General features: G+C 38.8%; 1 protein-coding gene and 1 long non-coding RNA gene across 6 annotated transcripts in view; one reads left to right on the forward strand and one right to left on the reverse strand.

Moving 5' to 3' along the window:
* Positions 1-9569: 9569 nt before the first annotated feature.
* Positions 9570-19206, reverse strand: LOC122557102. The gene is made up of 3 exons (XR_006313744.1): positions 19089-19206; positions 12900-12973; positions 9570-10701 (listed from the first exon to the last, which is right to left on the reverse strand). It is a non-coding gene; the product is annotated as an uncharacterized LOC122557102 (long non-coding RNA).
* The window catches only part of hdx (highly divergent homeobox), an 87942-nt gene continuing 80414 nt past the window's right edge, over positions 18326-25853 (forward strand). The window contains exons 1-2 of one of the 5 annotated variants that reach the window (XM_043704410.1): positions 18462-18548; positions 22824-22934. In XM_043704410.1, the coding sequence (XP_043560345.1) occupies positions 22911-22934 (24 nt within the window). In that variant the 5' untranslated portion in view covers positions 18462-18548; positions 22824-22910. Of the gene's footprint in view, positions 18549-22823; positions 22935-25853 lie in introns of those variants that run through there. The other 4 variants (XM_043704414.1, XM_043704412.1, XM_043704417.1 and 1 more) reach the window with 4 other exon arrangements.

Below are 25853 nucleotides of genomic sequence, written 5' to 3' on the forward strand. Positions count from 1 at the left end.
GCTTGTTGTCTGTATAGGGTGTTTCAAGTTCATTAACTGCTGTTTTAACTCCCCTACATCAAAGCCATCTTGGAAATGACTACCAGTCTACTCAGACCCCTTGGCATCATGGTAGCCCACAAACCAAAACAGCAGCTAATGAACTTGAAACACTCTATACAGACAACAAGCAAAACTAATATAGTTTACAAAATAGTGCAAGGACTGTAACAAACACTACATAGGACAAACAGGCAGAAAACTAGCCACCAGGTTACATGAACACCAACTAGCCACAAAAAGACATGACCCTCTCTCACTGGTATCTTCACATACTGATGAGGAAGGACACAACTTCGACTGGGACAACACATCCATCCGAGGACAAGCCAAACAAAGACATGCACAAGAATTCCTAGAAGCTTGGCATTCCAACTGGAACTCCACCAACAAACACATCGAGTTAGACCCCATCTACCACCCCCGAGAAAAGGAATAGGAAGTGACTTCATCACAGGAAATAACGTTAACACTGCTTTCTTCCCATGGATGCCGCCAGACTCGCTGAGTTTCACTAGCAATTTCTGTTTATTTTATAGCGATGAGAATTTGTCATCTTAAACAGACATTGCTTTACTTCATGTAAATTCGGGGTTTTTTTGTATTTTTGAAAGTGGACTAAAATGGGAAAAGGACTGTTGTGAAACCAAATGACTGTGGAAGGAATTGCTGTTCTTTGAAAAACAAGTTACTGACACTTGTTATGAAAGTGTTTACATTGCTGCTTTATTCAAGCAGTTGGGTAAGCTGTTTGTAGATGAGAGGGCACCTGGGTATGTATTGAGCAGTTTTGCAACAGATTGAGCCACCTTCAGACCTTTCTGTAAAATGTGATCAATCATGGATGCAAAGGCTATCAGCTGATGATTAGAATTATAATCCCTACAGTGTGGAACCAGGCCCTTCAGCCCAACAAGTCCACACCAACCCTCTGAAGAGTATTCAAACCAAACACATTATCCACCGTATTACTTTACATTTCCCCTGACTAATGCACCTAACGTATACATCCATGAACACTATGGGAAAGTTAGCTTGGCCAATTCATCTCATCTGTGCATCTTTGGACTGTGGGAGGAAACCAGGGCACACGGAGGAAACCCATGCAGACACAGGAGAAGGTGCAAACTCCATGCAGACAGTTGCCCAAGGCTGGAATTGAACCCGGTCCCTGGCACTATAAGTCATCAGTGCTAACTACTGAGCCACCATGCTGCTTAGTAATGATAACTCTGAATTGTTTCTGGGCAGCTGAACAGATTGTGGGTGTCAACAATGCAGAGAGGAACCCTCAGACTGTTGTAAGGTGAGATGGTGCTCTGCAGCAATAATACCTGACGTCTGAAGAAAGCCAGTTATTTTCTTCCACCAGTTGCTGTAAACTGTTGCCTTTAACTGGTAATTTGCATTTTGTGAACTTTGCAGTTCAGAAATAAGTCATCCTTTGCCTCTTGCAAAGTGAAAAGAATCTTGTAAAAGGAGACCAAGGAATAGAAAGTCCTGACAAGTTGAAGGATCAATTCAGCAAATTCTGTGCACTGGTGCTAATAATCTGTGGTTCCCAGTTGTTCTTTTTATCCCCTTTAGCCATAAAGTAAATGTTTTCTTGTTTGTGTCTGCGTGTGAATAGGGGTTGTAAGAGGGGACTAAGAGATATAACTGGTAGAGCCATATAATGATATTTCCTAGTTGTTTACTTATGGTTAGAATTTACTTATTGGCAATACCAGGTTGTTCTTGAAAATTACAGGAACCTGGCCAATATTGTTTGTTTGCAGCAAAAAGAAAATCAAGAATCCATGAGATATAAAGCAAGCTCAGTTGCTTTGATTAAATTATTAAATTTTGTGGCAACACTGGAAGCAGTGATGTTTGCACTTTCCTAAGTCAGTCATTACAAGCAGTTGGGTAAGCTGTTTGTAGATGAGAGGGCAAATGAAACATTTGCATGGTCGGCCATGCCTCTCCTTACAAAAGTACACATCATCTTTTTTTTGGAAACAATGTTTGACTATTTATTTAAAGAAAATAGGTCAGAATTTTTTTTAAAATCATGATCTCAACTGTCTAGCTTCCTATGACAATACATTATGTGAAATATTAAGTTACACAAAAGATTGAGATAATTAGTAATAAGAATTTTCGCACCTGTTAGTTCTATTTTTGTACTTAGTTTAATCAATTTCTCCAAAGCAATGTAATGAAATTGTTGTTAAGGAAACATTTCTGGCAGAATCACCGAGTCCTGAACAGTTTTATTTGTGTCTGGCACTAGTCTGTCACACCTCTAGGATGTGAGATGTAGCTCGTTGTATCCTTGAGATATAAAGCATACTCAGTTGCTCAAAGCATTATTTTCATTTGGAAAAGAAATCTCACAAAGTAATAATAAGCTACAAAAAATTCCATGAAATTATGATTGAGTAAAGGTAACTACAAAGACGTGAGAGATAAGCGAGCCAGAGTGGATTGGAAGAGGAGTCTAGTAGCAAAGATGATGGAGTAACAATACCAGGAGTTTCTGGGGGTAACTCGGGAGACATAGCAGAAATTCATCCCAAGGAAGAAGATACATATTAAGGGGAGGATGAGGCAATTATGACTGATAAGGGAAGTCATAAACAGCATAAAAGCAAAGGAAAAAGATTAACAATGTGGTGAAGACTAGTGGGAAGCCAGAGGATTGGGAAGCCTTAAAAACATGCATAGGATAACTAAAAAAGCAATAAGGGGGAGAGGATGAAATATGAGCGTAATCTACCTTGTAATATAAAAGAAGATTGCAAGAGTTTTTTTGACATTTGAAAGGTGAGAGAGAGAGCAAGACGGGAGTGAACATTAGACTGGCTGAAAATGAGGCAGTAGTAGTAACAATTGGGAACAAAAATGGTGGAGGAACTGAATAGGTACTTTGCATCAGTTTTCACAGTGGAAGACACCACTAGCATACCAGGAATTCAATAGAGTCGGGGGCAGAGGTGAATGCAATGGTTATCACAAAGGAGAAGATGCTGACGGAGCTGAAAGGGCTGAAAGTGGATACATCACCCAGACCAGATGGACTACGCCCCAGGATTCTGAAGGAGATGGTGGAGAAGCTTGTGGAAACATTGGTGGTGATCTTTGAGGAATCACTGAACTCCAGGAAGGTCTCAGAGAACTGGAAAATGGCTAATGTAACACCCCTGTTTAAGAAGACAAGGAGGCAGAGAACAGGAAACTATAGGTTGGTTAGCCTGACCTTGGTTGTTGCTCAGATTTGACAATCCATTATTATGGATGAGATTGCAGAGTGCTTTGAAGTGCATGGTAAAATAGGGCGGAGTCAGTATGACTTCAAAAGGAGGTCATTCCTGACAAATCTGTTAGAATACTTTGATGAGGTAATGAGCAAGTTAGACGATGGAGAGCAAATAGGTGTGATCTATTTGGATTTCCAGAAGACTTGACAAGGTGCCACACAGGCGGCTGCTAAATAAGACAAGAGACCATGTGTTGGGGTAAGGTTCTGGCATGGATAGTGGATTGGCTAACTGGCAGAAGGCAGAGACTAAGGCTAATGGGGTCTTTTTAAAGATGGAAATGTGTTGCTGGAAAAGCGCAGCAGGTCAGGCAGCATCCAGGGAACAGGAGAATCGACGTTTCGGGCATAAGCCTGAAGAAGGGCTTATGCCCGAAACGTCGATTCTCCTGTTCCCTGGATGCTGCCTGACCTGCTGCGTTTTTCCAGCAACACATTTCCAGCTCTGATCTCCAGCATCTGCAGACCTCACTTTCTCTTCTTTTTAAAGATGGCAGCCGATGACTAATGGAGTTCCAAAGAGGTCCATGATAGGACCACAACTATTTATGTTATACATTAACGACCTGGACAAAGGAACTGAAGGCATTGTTGCTAAGTTTGCAAATGTCTCAAAGATAGATAGAGATATAGGTAGTGTTGAGGTAGCAGGGATGCTGCGGAAGAACTTGGATAGGCTCGGAGTGTGGGAAATCAAGTGGAAGATGAAATTCAATGTGGGAATGTGTGAGGTTATGCACTTTGGTAGGAAGATTAGAGGCGTAGGCTATTTTCGAAATGGGGAATGGCTTCTGAAGTGGAAAGGGACATGGGAGTCCTAGTTCAGGATTGTTTTACAGTTAACTTGCAAGTTCAGTTGGCAGTTAAGAATGCAAATTAATCCCTAAGTGCAGATAGAAACCATTTAACACATCGAATCTGTACTGACCCTCCAAACAGCATCCCACCCAGACCCCCACCCCCCACCCTATTCCTGTAATTCTACATTTAAATGGCTAATCCACCTAGCCTACATCTCTGGACGCTGCAGGATAATTTAGCATGGCCAATTCACCTAAAATGCACATCTTTGGACTCAGAGGAAGCCAGAGCACCTGGCAGAAACCCACACAGATACAGAATGTACAAACTTCCACCAAAAGTTGGAATCGAACCTCTGTCACTGGCACTGAGACAGCAGTGCTGACCACTGTGCAACCAAACCACCCATGAATGCAAAATTAGCATTCATTTGAAGAGGGCTAGAATACAAGAGCAGAGATATACTGCTGAGGCTGTAAAGTCTCTGGTCTGATTCCATTTGGAATATTATGAGCAGTTTTGGGCCCTGTATCTAAGGAAGAGTATGGTGACATTGGACAAGGTCTAGAAGAGGTTAGCAAGAATGATCTCAGGGATGATATGATGAGTGGTTGAGGACTCTGGCTATGTACCCGATGGAGTTTCGAAGAACGAGGAGAGGATCTCTTTGAAACTCCCAACATACGCCTGCATACAGTGGACATGGAGAAGATGTTTCTACTAATCTGCCAAAGCTTCAGAGTGAAGGGACAACATGTTAAAACTGAGATGAGAAGGAATTTCTTCAGTCAGAAAATGGTTAATCTGTGGAATTAACTATAGCACAGGGCAGTGGAGGCACACAATTCATTGTGTGTACTTAAGACAGAGATAGATATGTTCTTGATTGGTAAGGGGATCAGGGATTACAGGGAAAAAGCAGGAGAATGGGGTTGAGAAACACATAAGCCATGATTGAATGGTGGCTCAGACCTGATGGGCTGAATGGTCCAATTCTGCTCCTCTATCTTATAAATGTTAAATCATTAGCTGGATTCCAAACCTGTAACTCATCCATCCTATTCTAGATTCCATAGTAAAAAAAAATCTACATGAATAATTACTCAAGTTCTTTCTTCTCATGCTTATTAATGTCTCCTTGAAAATTACATGATTAGATCTGCATACTCAATCTAACATTTAACTGGTCATATAAAGTATAATTAGGATTACTGGAACATTAGCATTGAATTACATATACTTACTATGAGCTTCCCTTTTGTTGCTGCAAATTTTGACTAATTCCCTTGGGTCTTAAAATTCACTTGGAAGATTTTTTATGTATAAAGTAGGAAGTTTGATTATCAACTTTCAATAAAACTTGAGACTGAACTGAAACCTGATCTGACAGAATATGGGCATTGCACGTTATTCTGAAATTTTAAAAAATTCTTAATGTGTGAATCCTAAGGATCAGCAGACCTGGCATATTTGTAACATTTATGCAATGTTATATCTCACACAGGGACAGTTTTTCCCCTCACAGAGGTCAGTGATTTAAAGACTGGCTTTCAGGGAGATTTTACTGAAATTATACTGAAATAAAAACAAACAGGAAAAAATAATGCAATATTTCACTTAGTACATGGACCGCTTCACAATAATAACAACTGTTGATAGCTAAGTTGAAAGATCAGCATATTGCCTGAAGATAGCCATCAGTTTATTTGGCAGCAATCATTCACTGATGAATCTTGGAATATATCTTGCGAAATGAGATCAACTGCTTCATCCTTCAGTCAGATTCATGAGACATTCCAAATATTTAAAACTGTGGTCAGATTCAAGGCAAAATAAACAGAAAAGACAGCGATCAGGGACAGAAGGGTGTGACTCCAGATGAGACAGGTATGGCAACCCAGAGGAAGCATTTGAGGAGACCCAGCCCCTGTTAATGTTCAAAAATTGTAAAGTCTATGCAAACTGTGTGGATGAGAGTGACTAGTGGAGTTCCACTGAAGTCAGTGTTGGGACTACACCTATTCACATTATATATTAATGATCTTTCTCAGACCCTCCAGCTCATGCTCTGGTAAATCTCCTCTGTACCTTCTCTGGTGCAATCTCATCTTTTCTATAATGTGGTGACCAAAACAATACACAGTACTCCAGTTGTGGCCTAACCAGCATTTTATATAGCTCCAGCATACCCTGTCGTATTCTGTGCCTCAGATAATAAAAGAAAGTATCTCATATGCATTCTTAATCACTTTACCTACCTGCCTTGCTTCTTTCAGTGATCTGTGGGTATGTACTCCAAAATCCTCATGATTGTGAGTGCTTTCCAGAGTCCTACCATTCATAGTATAATATCTTTCCACATATCTTACCTCTCCCCACCAAGTGCATTACCTCACATTTTTACAGTTGAATTCCATTTGCCACTGCTCTACCCACCTGATCATTCCATTGATTTCCTCTTGCAGTTTATGGCTATCATTATCACTATTTACCACCCTATCAGTTTTCATATCATCTATGAATTTTATCATAATCCCTACATTTAAGATCAAATCACTAAGTACACCACAACAGCAAGAGCCCAAATACTGAGCCCTGTGAAACTCACTAGGAACAGACTTCTAGTAACAGAATCGTCTTTTTACCATCGCGCTCTGATTTTTTGCCTCCCAGCTAACTTTGGATTCAATGTGCCACATTGCATTATAGGAGAACTCTGCCACTTAATAGAGTCCATCTTCTAGATTCCCTAAAATTCCAGTTTCTTACTTCAGATTTTTGGCACCATGATACTCAGACTTGGGATAATGTACCTGATCAAATAAATTTGACTTCTCTTGTGAGAGCTATTTTCTCTCAATTATGGATAAACATGGTAAATTTCAAAAAGTAAGCAAAAAAAATCAGAAATAAAACTGTCTTTTTTTAAGTTAGTAACAGCAATCAAAACATGGAAAATAGCCAAACTCCAATGATATCATACATATATCTTATTCTAGCACATAAACTTTGCTACCACGTCATCTGATAGAGATGCAGTTCTGGAAGAGACAGACAGTTTCTTGTGACAGCAAAATGGAAGCTCACAAGATGTCCCATATAATTCCAACCAACAAGGAGGTCTTGTGAGTCGTGGTACATCTGTGCTTCTTAGTCACAGGCTCTGGGTTCAAGTCCATTTCAAGGTCTCAATGGTCAAGGAAGATGCATTATAATGCCATTAAACAGGTGGAATCTCAGCTTTTAAATACTTCGAGTACTCGCCCATGGTCGGCAGAAAGAGTAGTTGAGATTTCAGCAATGTGATGAAACTAATTTGGAGCTTTACCAATACTATTCATTGTCCCAGGCTATAACATGCCCATAAAAGTTATATTGCTGCAGCAACCTGATTCTTTGGGGGCCAGTATGCTTGCCTGGTGTCAACAACGCAAGGTTTGATTCCTGTTCTGGCTGAGTGCATTTGCAACTTGCTTCCTTACCTATTTGGGATAGCATTGTAAAGAACTCAAGAAGAACAGCACCAGTCAACATCACACTCCAGTTATCAAGAAAGAAATTGGCACGATCAAGAAACTATAGTATGTCTGAGCTCCAGTTGTGCTCACAATGGTTCAAACTTTTGAAAATAAAAATATTTTACACAGAATGTCATTTTGGTGTTTTGATTTGTCTCTAGCATTTCTCCCATCATTTAATAAATACATTTACCTACATAAATACTTTTCTTTATTACACTTTTCTGTATTTTTTTGTCTCATCAACTTATATCTGCTCATTCTTCACAGAGAACATATTGTAGAATCATAGAATCTCCACAATGTGGAAGTAGGCTATTTGGCCCTTTGAGTCTGCATCAACTCTCTGAAAAGCATCCCACACAGAACTACCCCCTATCCTATCCCCACAACCCTGGACCTCCCATGACTCTTTCATGCAACCTGCATATCCCTGAATACTATGGACAATTCAGCATGGCCAATCAATCTAACCTGCATATCTTTGGACTGTGGGAGGAAACTGGAGTACTCAGTGGAAACCCACTCGGACATGGGGAGAATGTGCAAACTCCACATAGACAGTCGCCCGAGGGTGGAATTGAACCCGGGTCCCTGATGCTGTGAGGCAATAGTGCTAACCATTGAGTTACCATGCTGCCCTCCCTGTTTCTCATACTTTCCAACAGTTATCATATCCTCTCCCACCTATTTCTCACAACTGCTTATTGACTTGAACTTTCTCCAAAAAATTACCATATAAGCTCTGTTTTCCTTTGTGCATCACTTCTTATCTCATACTTCCGAAAAATCACTTGGTTTCTGCCTTCCCAGGTCTCTTCATTTTGTCTCATTCCTATTTTAAAATCTCTTCAGATAAATCTCTTGACAGCCTCAGTATATTTTTGCCATTGTTCATACCCTTTCATCAATTATTTAAAGCCCTCTCTGTTTCTGGTGCTATCACATCGAGTATATCCATTGACAGAGATAAAATGCTGGAGAAACTCAACATTTTGACAGCATTGTGGAGGGAGTCCAGAGTTAACATTTTGAATGTGACATGACTCTTCTTTAACTATGTTCTAATAGAGCAATTGAAAGTATCTGCACTATAGTACATTCTGTCTAGTTTCTTGCATCTGATTGTATTACATAACCAAATCCCTGAACCCTATTGGAAAGATGTTGTGAAACTTGAAAGGGTTCAGAAAAGATTTACAAAGATGGTGCCAGGGTTGGAGAATTTGAGCTATCAGGAGAAGTTGACTAGGCTAGGGCTGTTTCCCCTGGAGCGTCGGAGGCTGAGGGGTGACCTTATAGAGTTTATAAAATCATGAGAGGCATGGATAGAGTAAATAGACAAAGTCTTTTCCCTGGGGTGGGGGAGGGTATAGGCTTAGGGTGAGAGGTGAAAGATATAAAAGAGACCTAAGGGACAACCTTTTCACACAGAGGGTGGTATATGTATGGAACGAGCTGCCAAAGGAAGTGGTGGAGGCTAGTACAATTGCAACATTTAAAAGGTATCGGGAAGGGTATATGAATAGGAAGGATTTGGAGGGATGTGGGTCGGGTGCTGGCAGGTGGGACTAGATTGGATTGGGATATCTGGTCGGCATGGACGGGTTGGACCGAATGATCTGTTTCCGTGCTGTACATTTCTATGACTCTTACTGACAGCATCACAAATTTTCTCAAGAACTTAAAAGATTCCATTATGATATATTTTGTGAAACATGAGCATCATCTCATTGCAAATTATCAGTCATCTAACTTAAATGGAAACATGACCACCTCAGTCCAAGTTAAATGCTTTGCTGGGCCTCACTCACATAAGCATTTGTACACCAAGACAGTCTATTCACTTTATAATCCAGTTAAGATGTAAAAAAAAAGAGAAGCCGACAATAATTTTTAAAAATGCATTTTCTATTCAGTAATAAATGGCTATAATTTAGTTACAGCATCTAAGACAAGATATACAGTGTGCAGATGTCATACAAAACATTTGGAAAACAAACTTGAGCAGAATTCCACCCTAAAAATGTATCACAGGGATATTATTAAACTATTCATTTTAATATTGTTAGAATTCCTTTACTTCTTCAGCTAGGCTGAACGTGGGTCCCTGGTGCCACTTTTGAAATTAAAATAATTTTAGCATGTCACTCAGAAGCATCTCAAAATATATTATTGGCAATTAACTAATCTGAAGGGTAATATTTGAAAGCCAAACATGACCACCATTTCGCACAAAGAAAGACTCCTAAATCCCACGTGCAGTTGTAGAGTTGTCCATTTTCAATGTAGGAAGTAAAATTAGTGACATTTAGATGGTGAAATGGTGAAACAACAGTAATGCAAATAGACTGGAGTGCATATTCAAAGATGATTAAAATATCACAGGGATTTAGAAAATAATCAAAACATCTACCAGAATGCTAGCTTTTGGAAAATTAGGATATAGGAGAAGGAGTAGTCCAAGTCAAAGCAGCACCTGAAGAAACAATTGTACAGGCTATTTATGGATTTTCTCATGCTTGGGATGAAAAGTGACAAATTTATATAATACTGGCATGAATGTACTACATAGCATGTTTGTTCTGATCTTCATCACTGTCATTACCTTGTTAAAAATATATTCAAAAAAGGCAGAAAATTTGAATGGATAGAAAAGTGTCAAAGTGTCACTGACAACAGAACAAATTTAGCCACACTGAACTATGCAGAGCCATTGACTGCTTGATGGCGTTGTTTCATTCAACATTGGAATAGGAGCTGTTTTACTGCAAGATGATGAGATGAACCCGTCACTTATTTTATAAAGAAAATGACTTCATGTTAACAAAAATATTCAATAGTTTAGAATGAGACATTGTGTTGTGCTGGTTCTACGTCATTTTGAAATATACATTAGTAACAACATGGAAGAAACTTATTTACATGGACCACAATTATTTTGATTTTCTTTGAAAAATTCTGGGATTATTTTGTGATATTTATGATTATTTTGATGGAGCTTCATTCTTCAATCCTGTAACTTGAAAATTGTCCATGTGCCTGGAAAAGATAATATCATTGCGAATGCATGATCGGGAGTACATATGCAAGAGAGAGCATGATGTCGCACAAATGAACCTTTGTAAAAACAGTTGCAGTGTAACCCAATGTATATTTGATGAAAATGTTATTATTACTATTAATATTATCACTGTTAGTATGATGCAGAGTTAGTGTTAAAAAACGTTCTTTGAATAATGGAAATGCCTCCAACCCCTTTCTTCTTTGGAGATGGAAGCGTGATATAAACTTATTTATGTACATTATAACTATTTATTTTATGCATGGATTTTCTGTGTCTAAAGTTAATAATAAACTTGCATTTCTGTAGTCATGGTGATTTATTTTGCAACTGTTTGAGTGAGCTTCTTTTATAATACTAATGGGTTTACCTTTTGATGTTTTATGACTTAGCAAGATAAACTGATCTGCTTTAAGGTTGAGAGAATATGGTATTAATATACTAATGTCATAACTCCAATAAAAATTTCCAGTCCTTTGGATTTTGTAAGCTAGAGAAATACCCTTAGCCCACAGGGAGAGACTTCTTTTAGTTTCACTTTGTTTTGGGCCGATCCATGGAGTCCTTGGATAGAGATAGTTGAATTGAGTAATGCTCCTGAGAAGAGGATAACAAAGCAAATCTACTTTAGATTATCTTAGAGTAAGGAGTAATGATAATCCCAAACCAGAAATGTTTGGATACAACCCCAAATTGTTTACTTGAAGCTGATTAGGTTTAAGCTCTGGTATAGGATAGCTCTAGGAAGAAGCTGCCAGTGTCCTAGTCTTGAAGCTAAAATCACAGTAAATCAAGGTGTCAGAAAAATATTTTGGTTTTCTTCCAGTGAGTACTGTACAATAGGTGCTTTGGGGTACTGCTCAAGGGATTTTTTTTTTGGAACTTGCAAAGGAATGTTTGGGGATTGATGAGATTTTGCTTTTATTGCATGTTCAAAATCTTTGAATTTGTGTTTTAAAGTAAAAAAAAGTTTGATTTATTCTACTTTATCTTCATTTCTTTTAGCTAATACGTTTATTTTGCTTTAAAAAATCTGCAACATTGTGTGCCTATGTTTCAGCGAGAGAACAAAACATGTTCTATCTGGATTTCAATCCGAATGTGACTTATCCAATAATAATGTCAGCTCAGATCATAACAGTATAATCAAATTTCAAAACAATTCATCAAGAAGCCTGGATAATCACAGAACATTATATGGGCAGTAGATGGCTCAGCTCCCTTCCTCTAGCACACTCAAGAATTCTCTCATGCATGCATTGATTTTTGTAAAACTATTAGATAGTTAATGGTTTAATACCACCTATACTTTTTCTCTTCAGGATTGAACTTAAGGCAGCAAGGTCAGCTTTTCCCAGTCACATTCTCCATACAGTATAAATTATTCTACAATAAACAATTGATTGCATAAAATTTAATGGTATTTATCTTGAACATTTCAAAATTACACTGAAAATGTTCAACAAATAGCGTTCAATTCCTCTGCCTCTGCATGAGCTAGTGTTCCTGCAGCAAAAGTGCTTTCGGAAACTTTTTCTTAAAACTTCCTGAGTCAAATAACATTTCCCATTCTCTCATAGCAGAAGTATTAAGAAACTAGCTGCAATAGAATACACACCTGAAATACTGCCATGTAAAAAACAAACATTGCTAAAAAAAATACAATTTAATTTCCTTTGGATTGTGCAAGAGACCATCTTGTTGAACTTAGGTATGCATTACTCCACACAAATTTTATTAATGTTTCATCTGCCCTGGAAACAGCCGTGACTTTGCTTCATTGCAGTATTTAACTCCCACACAGCTCAACTGACCAATAAAGCTTCACAATTGTTCTGTCTTTTCTTTGAATATGAAAATCTATGAGGGCCAGAGTTAATTAACAGGGATGGGAATAACTCATAAAACAGATTTTTTTCATTTGAAGTTGTTTCAGGGCAACTCTGCTTAATATTGCAAATGAATACATTTAAAAGTTCCATAAGCTTGACCCCAATTTGAAATCCTACTTTAATAATAACACATTTCTTAAATTCACACTATAAGGAAATGATTAACATGCATCATGAAGATGCCTGAAATTTTCTATTCTCATCACAAGAAAATATTGTGGGATTTGCTACTAGACGAACACAATATATTTTCAGCAAAATGCACCTCCCCAAAACTTAAGTACCTTGGAAGCATCATTCAGGCCAGGAAAACTTTATTTTTCTTTATTTCCATCGATTTCTTCTGTAATTCCTGCCTCTATGGAGAGTTTCAAAGAAATTTCACTTAGAATTATTAAACCACAGGAATACAGGTTGAGAGGATTGATTTGCAATGCCAAGAAAATGTGGCTAAACAAGATGAAATAAATGATCAAGATTACTAATTCATATTTACTAATCTATTCCACATGCTGTTATGGTCCAAGTGTCTACAAATAACAGAATCCGCAACTAACATATTCACGAAAGGACTGAAGCACTCCAAGATCAGTATAATCTGCTCTGATTCATCATTAAATCCAACTTCTTCCTCAGAATTTGTGTCATCAAGTAGCAAAGACCCGATCCCTCTGTTTTGGGAATTTTGTCACACAATGCTTCTTTTGAGTCATATCTGAAGGAAACATTAGTTGCTCCTTGCATATTTTGGGGTTTCATTCATCTATTATTGTTGTTTTAATTTTAAGTTCTGCTGTAATAATGAGATCTGCAAAAAGGGCTTTCAGAATTCCATTGTATCTCTATTGTGGATTATTTTAAAATGTTGCAATAATTGAGTTCTCTACTGTATCATTTTGGTATGTACTCATCCTGGTCATTTTAACACAGCGTCTTGCTCACATGCCCACTTGTCTATCATCAATATGCTGCAATGCTCCAGCAATCTGGAGGAGCAACATCTCACCTTCAAATTATGATGTGGAAGTGTTGGACTGGGGTGGACCAAGTTTAAAAAATCACGTAACACAAGATTATAGACCAACAGGTTTATTTGGAAGTACAAGCTTTCGGAGTGCTGTGCTTTCATCAGGGTTAGTGGGGCAGGATCATCGGACACAGAATTTATAGTAAAAGATCAAAGCGTCCTACAACTGATGCAACATGTTGAACAAACCTAGATTGATGTTAAGTCTTTAATCACTTAGAATGGGATGCAGGTTTCTATTGATTAATATGTAAATCCTAGAACGTCTTTCAAGTCACAGTCTCAAGACCAAGCAGACACTACGAAAATGGATGAATGGACAACGTGCAACAATCTGGGCACTAGATTGAGGTTTTATAGTGCCCAGATTGTCAGTTTTATATAAAAAAAACTGACTTGCATTGTCAAAATACTTTTCATGCACTCATTATGGAGCATTTTACAGCCAATGAATTACTTCTTTGCAACAGTGACAGAGAAAGAAAGGAATAAAAATGATAGTGGGTGTACAAAAGGCAAAGATGGTAAAATACAGTTTGAAAGACATGCAGTAGCGAAAAGATAAACAGAATATTAAAGTGAATTTACAATGTTTCAAATCTAGGGAGTTCAAAATATAGAGGCAAAAATGAAAGGCGCATTATGGTATCAGAGATAAAGAATGCTTTGAATGGATCAGTCATTGATGGTTAATAATGCAAAAAATAATAAAAATGGAAATGATGAGAGGGCAGAATGGAAAAGTGTACATATTTCAAAAGGTTTTAGAGCCCAAGTTTACAAAGATAATATGCAAGAGAGTGTTTTGAAAACAAGAATCAGCATTTTGCAATCAAGGCATTGCTCAGTGTAGATCAACGAGCACTGGGTGATGGCTGAGCAGGACTTGGTGCAAGTTAGGACATGGGTAAGAGAGTTTTGGACGAGCTTAAATATATGAAGGATGAAACAAGAAATTCCAACCAGGCATATAATGGAACAATAAAGTTTACATGTAACATAGAACCTAGGAGCAGAAACAGGTCATTTGGTATTTCAAGCCCACTCAACTTTTCAATTGGATCATGGTTGATCTTTTATCTCAGTGCAATATTCTGCTTTCTCCCCATATCCCTTGATGCCTTTAAGATCTAAAAATCTCTCTCTCTTTCTGGAAATGTAATCAGTGTCGTGACCTCCACAACCTTCACTGGTGGAGGGTGGTGGTACAGTTTCACTATTCTTTGAAGGAAGAAATGTTTTCTAATCTCAGTCCCAAATGATCTACTTCATATCCAGAGACTCCATTCTCCATTCTAAACTTCCAACTAAGAAAATTGCATCTCATCTGTACAGCCCTGTTAGAATTTTATGTTTCATTCAGATCCCCTCTTTTCCTTCCAAGTTCCAGTAAAGATAGGCCCAGTCAAACTAATCCTCCTTATCGGACAGTACTGTTAGCCTTGTGAATTTCCACTGCATTCTTTTATGGTAAATATATCCTTTCTTAAATAAAGGAGAGGTAAGATTGCCAAAGTCCCAGATGATCATAGGGCTTCTCATGAGAAAGAGGAGACTGATGATGATGAGTTTAACCTGAGAGTCACCATGCCTCGGGCAATGAGTGAGGATGAGAAGGCAAGACCTTCAAGGTGATCTCAGCTGGCATGGGAATTGAACCTGTGCTATTGGCATTACTGTGCACCAGCCATCCAGCCAACAAAGCTAACTGACCCCTCCTTGGCCCAATTTCTTAAGTATGGAGACCAAAAACTACACACAATACTCCAGCTGTGGTCTTACCAAGACCATCCCTATTTCTGAACTGAAATCCTTTTGCAATGAAAGCCAATATACTATTGGTTTCCTAACTGCTTGCTTCACTTGTGTCTACTTTCAGTAACTTGTCTTCAAGGACACCAGGTCCCTTTGTACACTCTCACTTTCCAGTCTATCGCTATTTAATTACTACTCTGCTTTTCTGTTTCTCGTACCAAAGTATATAACTTCATATTTAACATTGTAATGCATCCACCATTTGTTTGTCATTCACTCAACTTGTCAAAAAACACATGAAGCCTCCATGCATCCTCCTCTCATCTCTCAATTCTGCCCAGGTTGTGTCATCAGCAAACGTGAAAAGATTATATTTGGTTCCCTCATTCAGGTCATTCAGGCTAATGAATAGCTGGAGACCCAAGCGCAGATCCTTGCAGTACCATTACCTTCCACTCATAAAATGACCTGTTTATTTACACTGTTTCCTTTCTGTCAACCAATTCCCAATCTATGCCAATATATTACTCCCTATTCCTTGTGCTTTAGCTTTGCCAACAAACATCTTATGAAGGATATTATCAAGTCTTTTGAAAATCCAAAAATATCACATTCACTGGTTCTCCCTCATCTATTCCACAACCTCAAAAAATTGAACACATTTTTTAAGCATTATTTGCCTTTCATCAACCCATGTTTTGTTAATCCTTTGAATGCTTTCCAAACATTCTTATTTCATCTCCTACAATGAACTCCAGCAATTTTCCCACTACGGATGTTAACAGGTCTGTAATTTCTGTATTTTCTCTTGCTCCCTTCTTTGGTAATGAGATTGCATTTACCAACCTTCAATCAGTTTGGAAGTGCTCCAATCTCTATATTTTGGAAGATGACCACCAAAGCCTCCGATATTTGCAGGGACATCTCCTTTAGTACTCAGGGATGCAGATTATCAGGCCCTGGTGATATCTCTGCCTTAACCCCTTATTAGTTTCCTAACATTTCTGGGAGGTTATTTACATCCTCTTTTGTGAAAACAGTACCGAAGTATGTGTTCTATTCTTCTGCCGTTTCTTTGTTCTGCATTATAATCACTCTAGTTTTTGACAGAAGGGGATCTGGATTTGTCTTCACTAAACTAAAAAAAAGAACTGTGGATGCTGGAAATCAAAAATAAAGACAGAAATTGCTGGAAAAACTCAGCAGGCTTGGCAATGTCTGTGGAGAGAAAGCAACATTTTGGGTCCAGTGACCGTTCTTCGGAACTGCAACAAGCCAGATCCCAATAGCAATTGTTCTCTCCTCTTCTTTTGAGGGCAATCTGCTATTCAAAGTTCAATTCTCAATGGCAACCCAAAGTTCCAATCAAAAAATTAGAAAAGTAAATAAAAGTAATGGTCTTAACACTGCTCTCACCTCCGTATCATTCCCCAATTATGACTCTACCTCAGCTCATTAAAGATACTACATACATTCAAGTCGTTATGGAAAATTGTTTTCCAGTGTTGCAATAAAAAGTCAAAACTAATTTCATAAGGCAAACTAAAAGAAACCAAGACAATTCCAGTACTTGAGAGTCTTCAACTAATTATTTTTATCAATAAATAAACAGAGCCTATTTCAATGCAACCACAGAACCTTTACTTTTGGCATTGGAATTTCTTTTAACACCCAGAAAATCTAAGCTCTTGGGCTGTTGTCAACTTTCTCCACTTTCATAGAACATAGAACATAGAAGAATACAGCGCAGTACAGGCCCTTCGGCCCTCAATGTTGCGCCGATCCAAGCCCACCTAACCTACACTAGCCCACTATCTTCCATATGCCTATCTAATGCCCGCTTAAATGCCCATGAGGGAGAGTCCACCACTGCTACTGGCAGGGCATTCCATGAACTCACGACTCGCTGAGTAAAAAACCTACCCCTAACATCTGTCCTATACCTACCCCCCCTTTCAATACTACAAAATGTTCACTCACCCCCTTTCAATTCTTATCTAGTGTTGTCCAATTTCCTGTACCACAGAAACCCAGTTGCTTTCCATTTCTTTTCTAAAGCAGCATCTGTCTTGCCCTAGCCACACGAATAATTCCACTTCTTCAAACTAATATTATTTGCAACCAAGAGAAGGCAAACATAGCGTTTAAATACCACAAATTGAACAATTTGGCTGAAAAAGGTAGTAGCAACTTGTAATTACTTCACAGTTTCATCTCCCGAACAATTTTAAACATGAAAATACATATTCCACCTAGTGGCAGACAAGTTAGCTACTCCGAGTAAAGTGATTGAGAGTGTAGCATTGAAGAGGACTGCCTAAGTTTAAAGCAGCAGGCCAGTCTGTAAAGTTCAACCCCAATTTCGATCTTTGCCTATAACCCCCTCTTTCACAGTCCGCTTCCTTTGTTTCATTCAGAAATGTGCTTCCAAAACAGTGTTACTTTTATTGTGTGGGAGGGGAGGAGACAGAAGAAAGAGCATTAAAGCTTAAGGATGAACACAGGGCCAACTCCCGCTCCTTTGTAAAATTTCTGTTCTTAGCGCAACGATGAAATAATTCAAAGAGAGGTCCAGCTTTGTGTGTTGGGGTTGGGAGGGAAATAGAGAGTGCAGATTGTCACGTGACTCGGCTCCAACCTTATAATTTCACCAGAGACACTCTCTTCACAACCTCACGACTTTTTCACGATCGTCAAACATCGTAAATAAACGTCGCGACGACGTGCAAAGCAAAAAATGCAAATCAACAGCACCCCTTTCCGCATTCTCCCCCCGGCCAAGATAAAAATCGTGCCTCAGGGTACTCCAACTACACCCCGTTGTCAGGCCAGGTTAGGGGAGGACGGCCGTTACCAGGGAAGGGAGGCGGGACTTCCGGCTTGGCGCCGTTGCCATGGCAAGAAAGATGGATGGAGGGAGGGAGCGGGGCAGGTGGGGGAAACTGGGTGAATTCCCGTTCGCGCCTGCGCATCTCGCTCCAGTTCCCCGCCGAGCCTGGGCAGAGGGCGGGCGTCGATTGGTTCCTGTCGCCTCGCACGTCATGATCATGAGAGCAGGTGCGATTGGACGCGTCTGATTTTATTGTCTGGCTCGGAGAGCTGGAGAAATCTGCTGAATTGATATTCTTCTGATTTTTTACAGGGCTTAAAGGTACGCGCGGCTGATTTTACCGTGAATTCAACTGAATTTAGAGGGATTTCTCTCGTCCCCTCCCTCCTCTCCTCCTCTGCCGGGCTGCGGTGGTGAACAGGAGGCAGCGGGGTGCGATTTGTTTTGTTATTTTAGAAAGTGGCTAAAGTTGCCGTGGTTAGCGTGGCCTGGCCTGGCCCTGCCCGGCCGGGCCCGGCCCTCCCTCCCCAGCGGCTGGTAGGTCATCCCCGTGAATTGAAGTACTCCCCACTTCAGACTTCCCAGTTCAGAGTCATGGCACGGCCGCCCGCAAACTTTCCGTTAGCAGAGAGAGGCGGGTGGCGTGGGGGAGGGGCAATCAACTCTCCTCTTTCCCCGAACCGTCCCGCCAACGGCACCTACTCGGTTAGCCGCCCACCTTCCACCCCAATCCGGCGGACACTCTCTTTCCAATCCACCCTGTCCTGGCGGTTGGGGCAGGCGGGCGGGGAGGACACACACAGCTTGGAGGATTTCACTAGAATGGCCCAGGCGCTGCTGACTCCACTCATGCGCACTTACTGTAATCTGGCTGGCTTCATTCACTTTGGGAGGGTGGGCACTTCGTACAATTCTGCTGTAACCACAGTCAAGTCCTTAGAATACATAACGCAGCACGCTGTATACTAGTTTCACACTAAAGTAGCCCGCTTCCACTTTAATATGCTGTAAATTAACAAGTGCAACACTTTAACTGAAATGTAACACCACAAACTGTACATCCGATGCCATATCTAAAATGAATTTTGTCTGATATAAATACAACATGTCAGGCAACACAGTATGTTCTAACAGTATAATCTATTATATTATAGACCCCCCCATTTAAAATTTAACCTAATGTGTAATATTACAATTGTGCAAAATTAACTGCAGCCAACAAGGATGATTTAAAATAACATTGCAAATGACAAAGACATAAATCATAGAATGTATTTTGTATATAAAGGTGCAGTTTAGCACCCATGTAAAGTGCAGTGCAATTAAATATAACTTGGCACACTATGTATTACAGTTTAGAAGCCAACAATGTAATTTAACAAATTTAGAATTACAAGCTTGACATAATTTAAGGCAGCGCAATATAATTGAACATGCAGTACTGCTATCCAATTCAATGCAGTGCTGCATGGTTTATTGTGTAACACCAAATTTGATTACTCTTAAGTCTTTTGGTTCTCCAAACCCACTTTTGTTACTTATCTGTCTTACGTACTGTAGTTACTAAAAATCTTAAGTTAGTGTTTATTTGTAAATCATTGTATGAAAACTATATTTTAAAGAAAGTAATTGTGGTGCATGCCAATAGAAGATATTACGAGAGAGTTTGCAGCAACTATTTTTAAACTTGTGGGAAAGAGCTCTATGAATATTTTGCATAATGTTTTTGAAATGAGAAGGTCAAGTTTGTTTGAAGTATTTGGATTTGTTATGTCATTTTCTCGTGTCAAAGTAAAGGAAAACTTGCCTGTCACTCTGTTCAGTTTGTCATGCACTTGTCTGCTTTTAGAACAGGAAAGTTTACTGTTTAGTTTTTACTACTTGCTAAATTAGCTTTCCTTTGTTTTCTTTTGAATCTTTTTCTTACCAGTAAAATGTATCTTCCACAGCTTTGGGTCCAACCTTTAAATTGTTTCAAAACATTTTTGAACCGCTTGCAGTGCTAAATATTGTTTGGCATTTTAAAACAAAACAGAAAATACAATCATTTACAAGTTATAGTCACTTACCTCTTTATTCCCTCCCTGCTAAATTTCTGGTTGGAGTGATAGACCCATAATGCTCTTAGATAGGGAGTTCCAGGAGTTTGATTTATATATTTTCAGAGTATCTGTTTTATGTGGCGGAATAAGTGTCGATAAACAGAGGACACATCTAATATAACTGGCAAAGAAAAAGGACGTGGAATGTTTTTATTCAGCAATTCATGGAAATTTGAATGCAATTTGATATTATGGTGATGAATATAAATTCACGAATAGACTTCAAAATGGAACTGGTTAAATACATGAAGGGAATAACTGAATTTTTCTTTCTGGATTGAAAGGATGGTATAGTGCAGGAGAAAACCAATAATTTCATGATCATTTAGATGGCATCATAGATTATCCTTTCCTTTCTTTTGTCCTTACTAATAAATTCTGAAGTTACTTATGTTGCTCTTCACTGATGTTTACCTAAATCAGTTAATTCGTTAAAACTTTAATATCGTGTCGTCTTAATATATGCAGTCTTTACACTAACAGCTTGCAGCCATATAGTAGATATTGCAGTAGTTCTAAAATCACTTCATGAGAGCAATATCAAACGAAATTTGACACTAAGCTACAAAAGGAAATCCACAGACATGTGACCAAATCTTTTCAGAAAGATTAGTTTTAAAAGAGAGGAGAGAGAAGTGGGGTAGTAGGAGAGCCCACACCTTGGGGCTGAAGTATCTAAAATAACTATTCAAGTGGTAGAATACTTAAAAATCTCAGGTATGCTGAGGCCTTTTGTTTTGGGGTTCAGGAGGTTTCAAACATGGGGAGGTGCAAAGCCATGGAAGGACTTGAAAGGATGAGAATTTTATTGTTGTGAGCCTGTTGCACCTAGAGTCGTTGTAGGTTAGTAAGGGGTGAGAGGAGAATAGGGTTTGTTGGGAGTTATGGTTGCTGTGAAATATTTATCTACATTTATACAGAGTAAATTGGCCTGTTATGTGTACAGCCAAGTAGAAAATGAGGAATAGGAAATGTGTTCTGCAGTTTCAACTTGTAATCACTGATAATGCCAAGTCATCTTTTTTGCACTGAATACATTTGAATTAAGGAATATGAATTAAGCTGTACGAATTGTTGATTTGTTCAGTAACTTAAGTGGATGGCTGACTATATATTACATCCTCTGACAATTATAAATTATTCACATACTATTCTTTGAATATATGGTATAAATGCAACAGAAGTAGCTGTTTTGTATTTGTCTATTTGTATTCTGGAGATTTAAGTGTTAAACTATAAATAGCATTTTAACATGCAAAGCTTCTAATTGAAAATTTATATATTATTGACTTGGTGTTGATTATTAATATTGCTTGGTTAACATTGTTAATTTGCCTGGTATCTTTGAGCTATTTATTTGTTGAGGCATTTAAGAAATTGTAACCTCCAAGGCAGAATCGTGAGACATGTTTGTGTTCATGTTGTGGTTTATGATCTATCGGATGCTTTGGTGTGGAAGTTGATTGTGTTAATGATAAAACTTGTAGTGCTCAAGACAGTTACTGTGTAAAACTCACTGCAGCTTTAGGTGTTTGCACATGCCTAGTAAAACACACAAATTTGAACGCGCTGTGAGTGATACCCTGTTTGTCCGTCAAATGCAGTTTTTGCAGATGCATCAGCACAGAAACCAGTCATTTGACCTGAACATTTTATACCCAATTCCAGCTGGAAATGATTGGTCATGTTACAACATGTTGAGATGGAGGATTACTGCGGTTTTTAATGCTGGACTTGGTCATAAGTGTTGCTGAATAACCTCTCTGGTTCTGAAAACCTCATTCTGGAAGTCCAGGATGTCATTATTTCTATTCCATGGTAAATTCCATAGATTTTTTAATTAATAACATTTGTTTTGTTTTAATATATCACCTATATTAATCACATGTAACCCAAACTTTATGCTACTTTCCAAGTTAATTTAAAAAGGGAAAAATATTGTTTTTTAAAAAAACTCTTCTACATTTGAGAATGCTTCAGTCTGATTGAAGTCCTCAAATAGCCAATATCCTTGAATGCCACAGATTACATACAGATGATGCCAGATTGAAAATGATGTTTTAATAGGGGAATTCAACCACTCAAAGGTCACTTGATCTAGTGGACAAGTTTCTTCCTTTCTCCAGTGAACAGAAAACTTGGGCCATTGTCTCAAAGTTTGCAGGGTGATAAGACAACTATGCCAAATATGGTATGGTCTATTACCTAAAGAAACATGTCATAGTAAGTTGAAAATGCAGTTGCAACAACCAAAAGAGTGACATACTGGCTTGCACTTTGCCACAGTAATTGAGCAATAAGAATAATTTTATTTTCTTTGGCAGGGCCTTGGGAAAAGTCCATTTCTTTAAATAAAAGAACACAATCTCTTCCTCAACATGGGTGCAAATATGCTGTTACCATTCAATCATACCTTTTGAAATGTTGAAAATTACTCCTTTTGAAGAAACCAGTTGTATTTTTTGTATTTAAAAACCACTGGTTTCACCTCCAGCTGAGGAACCGTGCAGTGCGAGGTGGAGGAGCAGTCTTGTCTTACAAAGTTATCTTCGATCGAATGTGACAGGAGGGTCGGGAGCCAATGAGAATGGGGGATTGTCCGCAGGTATGATTGAATTGTTACAAAATGTGACCAGGTAAACTTGATAGTGTTTGAAGGAATTTGTTAATCAGAGTAGATCAAAGATTAATCTGGGCTGCCTTGATCCTACCAAGCCACCTAGCACTTGAAAAATTTATAATTACACTATTCACAATGGCTTGTTCCCTAAAACCTGAAATATAGACATTTCTGGAAGCTAGAAATGTGGGCAGTATTTCAGCTGACCAAAAAAAGTCATCAATCAGTAATATATCCAACAGCAATAAACTTTCTTTCTGTTAACTTTAACTGTATTTACACAACAGTTGCTGTATTGATATGAAGATTGATATCTAAGTGGATCTATACCATAATTTTGGAAATGTTGCAAATCAGTTTGCTTCACTTTGATGCCACAGTACAGTGGAAATACAGCCCAAGATGCAATGATTGGACACTCTAAACTTTTCTTTTTTACTTTCATCAAATGAAGGACATTACTGCAGCAGATGTTTAATTTCAGGTACCTTGTTCTAGTCAAATTCCATAAGAACACAAGAACCATAAGCTTCCGTAGGCTATCAGTTCCTCGAGCATTCTCTGTCATTTGCTAAAATCGTAGCTGATCTGATTGTGACCTTTACTTTTCTGTTTATCTCCCAAATCTCTTGACTCCCTTGTTAGTCAAGAATTGATGTAACTCACCCTAAAAATATTCAATGGCCCTGCCCCCACACAGTACTCTAAGTCAGGGGATGCAGTATGTGTGGGGAAAGGGAGGAAGAAAAGGGTGATTCCATAATTACCTAGGAAGATTAGTTTTTAGAAATGGATGTAGGCCAGATTATGCAGTATTTACTTTTTATGTTGGAAAACATATTAGTGTTGTCTATTATTAATAAAACACTAAGTCAAATTGCTTTCATGAAAAAGTAATAGTGATGAGGGGGTGGTTGTGACATGATAAATTCTTTCTCCTTTGCATAGATGCAACATGTCACAGAGTCATACAGCATGGAAACATATTTTTTGGTCTGACTCATCCATACCGACCAGATATCCTAAATTAATCTGGTCCCACTTCCCTCTTAAACCCTTCCTATTCATATGTCAAAAAGTGTGGCGCTGGAAAAGCACAGCTTCATCTCCTGATGAGGAGGCTCTGCTCAAAACGTCAACTCTCTTGCCCCTCGGATGCTGCCTGACTGGCTGTGCTTCTCCAGTGCACACTTTTTGACTCTGATCTCCAGCATCTGCAGTCATCACTTTCTCCTTCCTATTCATATACTCATCCAGATACCTTTTAAATATTGTAATTGTACCAGCCCTCTCCACTTCCTCTGGCAGTTCATTCCATACATGCACCACACTCTGTGTGAAAATGTTGCCCCGAAGGTTTCCTTTAAATCTTTCTCCTCTCAACTTAAATCTACTCCCTTTAGCTTTGGGCTTCCCTACCATGCAGAAAAGACCTTGTCTATTCATCCCTCCATGCCTCATGATTTTATAAACCTCAGCCTCTGAGGTTCCAGGGTAAATAGCCTCGGTCTCTCCTGAAAGCTCAAACTCACTAACCCTGGCAACATCCTTGTAAACTTTTTCTGAACTCTTTGTAGTTTCACAACATCTTTCCTATAGCAGGCAGACAAGAATTTGTATGCAGTATTCTAAAGGTGGCCTAACCAATGTCGGATACAGCCGCAACATGCCTCCCAACTGCTGTACTCAACAAACCGACCAATAATGGCAAGCATACCAAACGCCGCCTTCACTCTCCTATCTACCTGTGACTCCACTTTCAAAGAACTATGAACCTGCACTCCAAGGTCTCTTTATTCAGCAATACACCCCAGGACCTTACCATTAAGTGTATAAGTCCTGCCCTGCTTTGCTTTTCTAACATGTAAAACCTTAATTTATCTAAATTAAACTCCAACTGCCTCTCTGGCCCATCTGATTAAGATCCTGTTCTGCTGAGGTTACCTTCGTTGTCCACTGCACATCCAATTTTGGTGTCATCTGCAAACTTACTAACTATGGAGATAGTGAGAACTGCAGATGCTGGAGAGTCAGAGTGGATAAAGAGTTGAGCTGGAAAAAGCACAGCAAGTCAAGCAGCAGAGGGGAAAGGGAGTCAATGTTTCAGATCAAACCTTGAAAGTTCCGATATGAAACGTCGACTCCCCTTCTCCTCTTGACCTGCTGTGCTTTTTCCAGCTCAACTCTTTATCCAAATATCTCCTATATTCACATCCAAATCACTTGAATAAATAAGGAAAGGCAGTGGACCCAGCACTGATTCTTGTGGCACACCAGTGTCACAGGCTTCCAGTCTGAAAAGCAACCCTCCACCAGTGCACTCTTGTCTGCTACCTTTTAAGCCAGTTCTGTATCCAATAGTTAGTTCTCCCTGTATTCCGTGTGATCTAATCTTGCTAACCATGAGGAACCTTGTTGAACGGCCAATTGAAGTCCATATATTGAAGTCTTTTGTTGTATGGTTTTATGCCTGTATCCAAGAATTTCAGTTCAAGGTAGACTACTTGAAGAGAAGTAAAGGTCAAAAAGAGTTGACAAGATTGGGCTTCTAATTACATTTACAGATAATTTCATAATTGAGCATTAATTTCAAAAGTACAGTTAATTTACAGTTTTCTTTCCTTCAGAAATTTGACAGATTTCTTTATTTGGATTTTGAAATAGTAGCTAATTGTTGAAGAATAGGAAGCATTTGGCACTAACTCCTAATAAACAGTTGTCTTAGTAATATAGAACTTGAGTATTGATGGCGAAAAGATTCATTCTGTTGAAACTTTTCACCTTGCACTCATCAATTCACAGGCATAAGGGAAACCAATATTTAAATTGTATGAGAAGGGAGTGAAAAGGGAATGCAAATAGGGGTGGGAGGGAAGTCTATCCCTGGTGGTGGGGTCTCTTTGT

The sequence above is a fragment of the Chiloscyllium plagiosum genome, chromosome 15 (assembly GCF_004010195.1).
Source record: "Chiloscyllium plagiosum isolate BGI_BamShark_2017 chromosome 15, ASM401019v2, whole genome shotgun sequence".
Lineage (NCBI taxonomy): Eukaryota > Metazoa > Chordata > Chondrichthyes > Orectolobiformes > Hemiscylliidae > Chiloscyllium > Chiloscyllium plagiosum.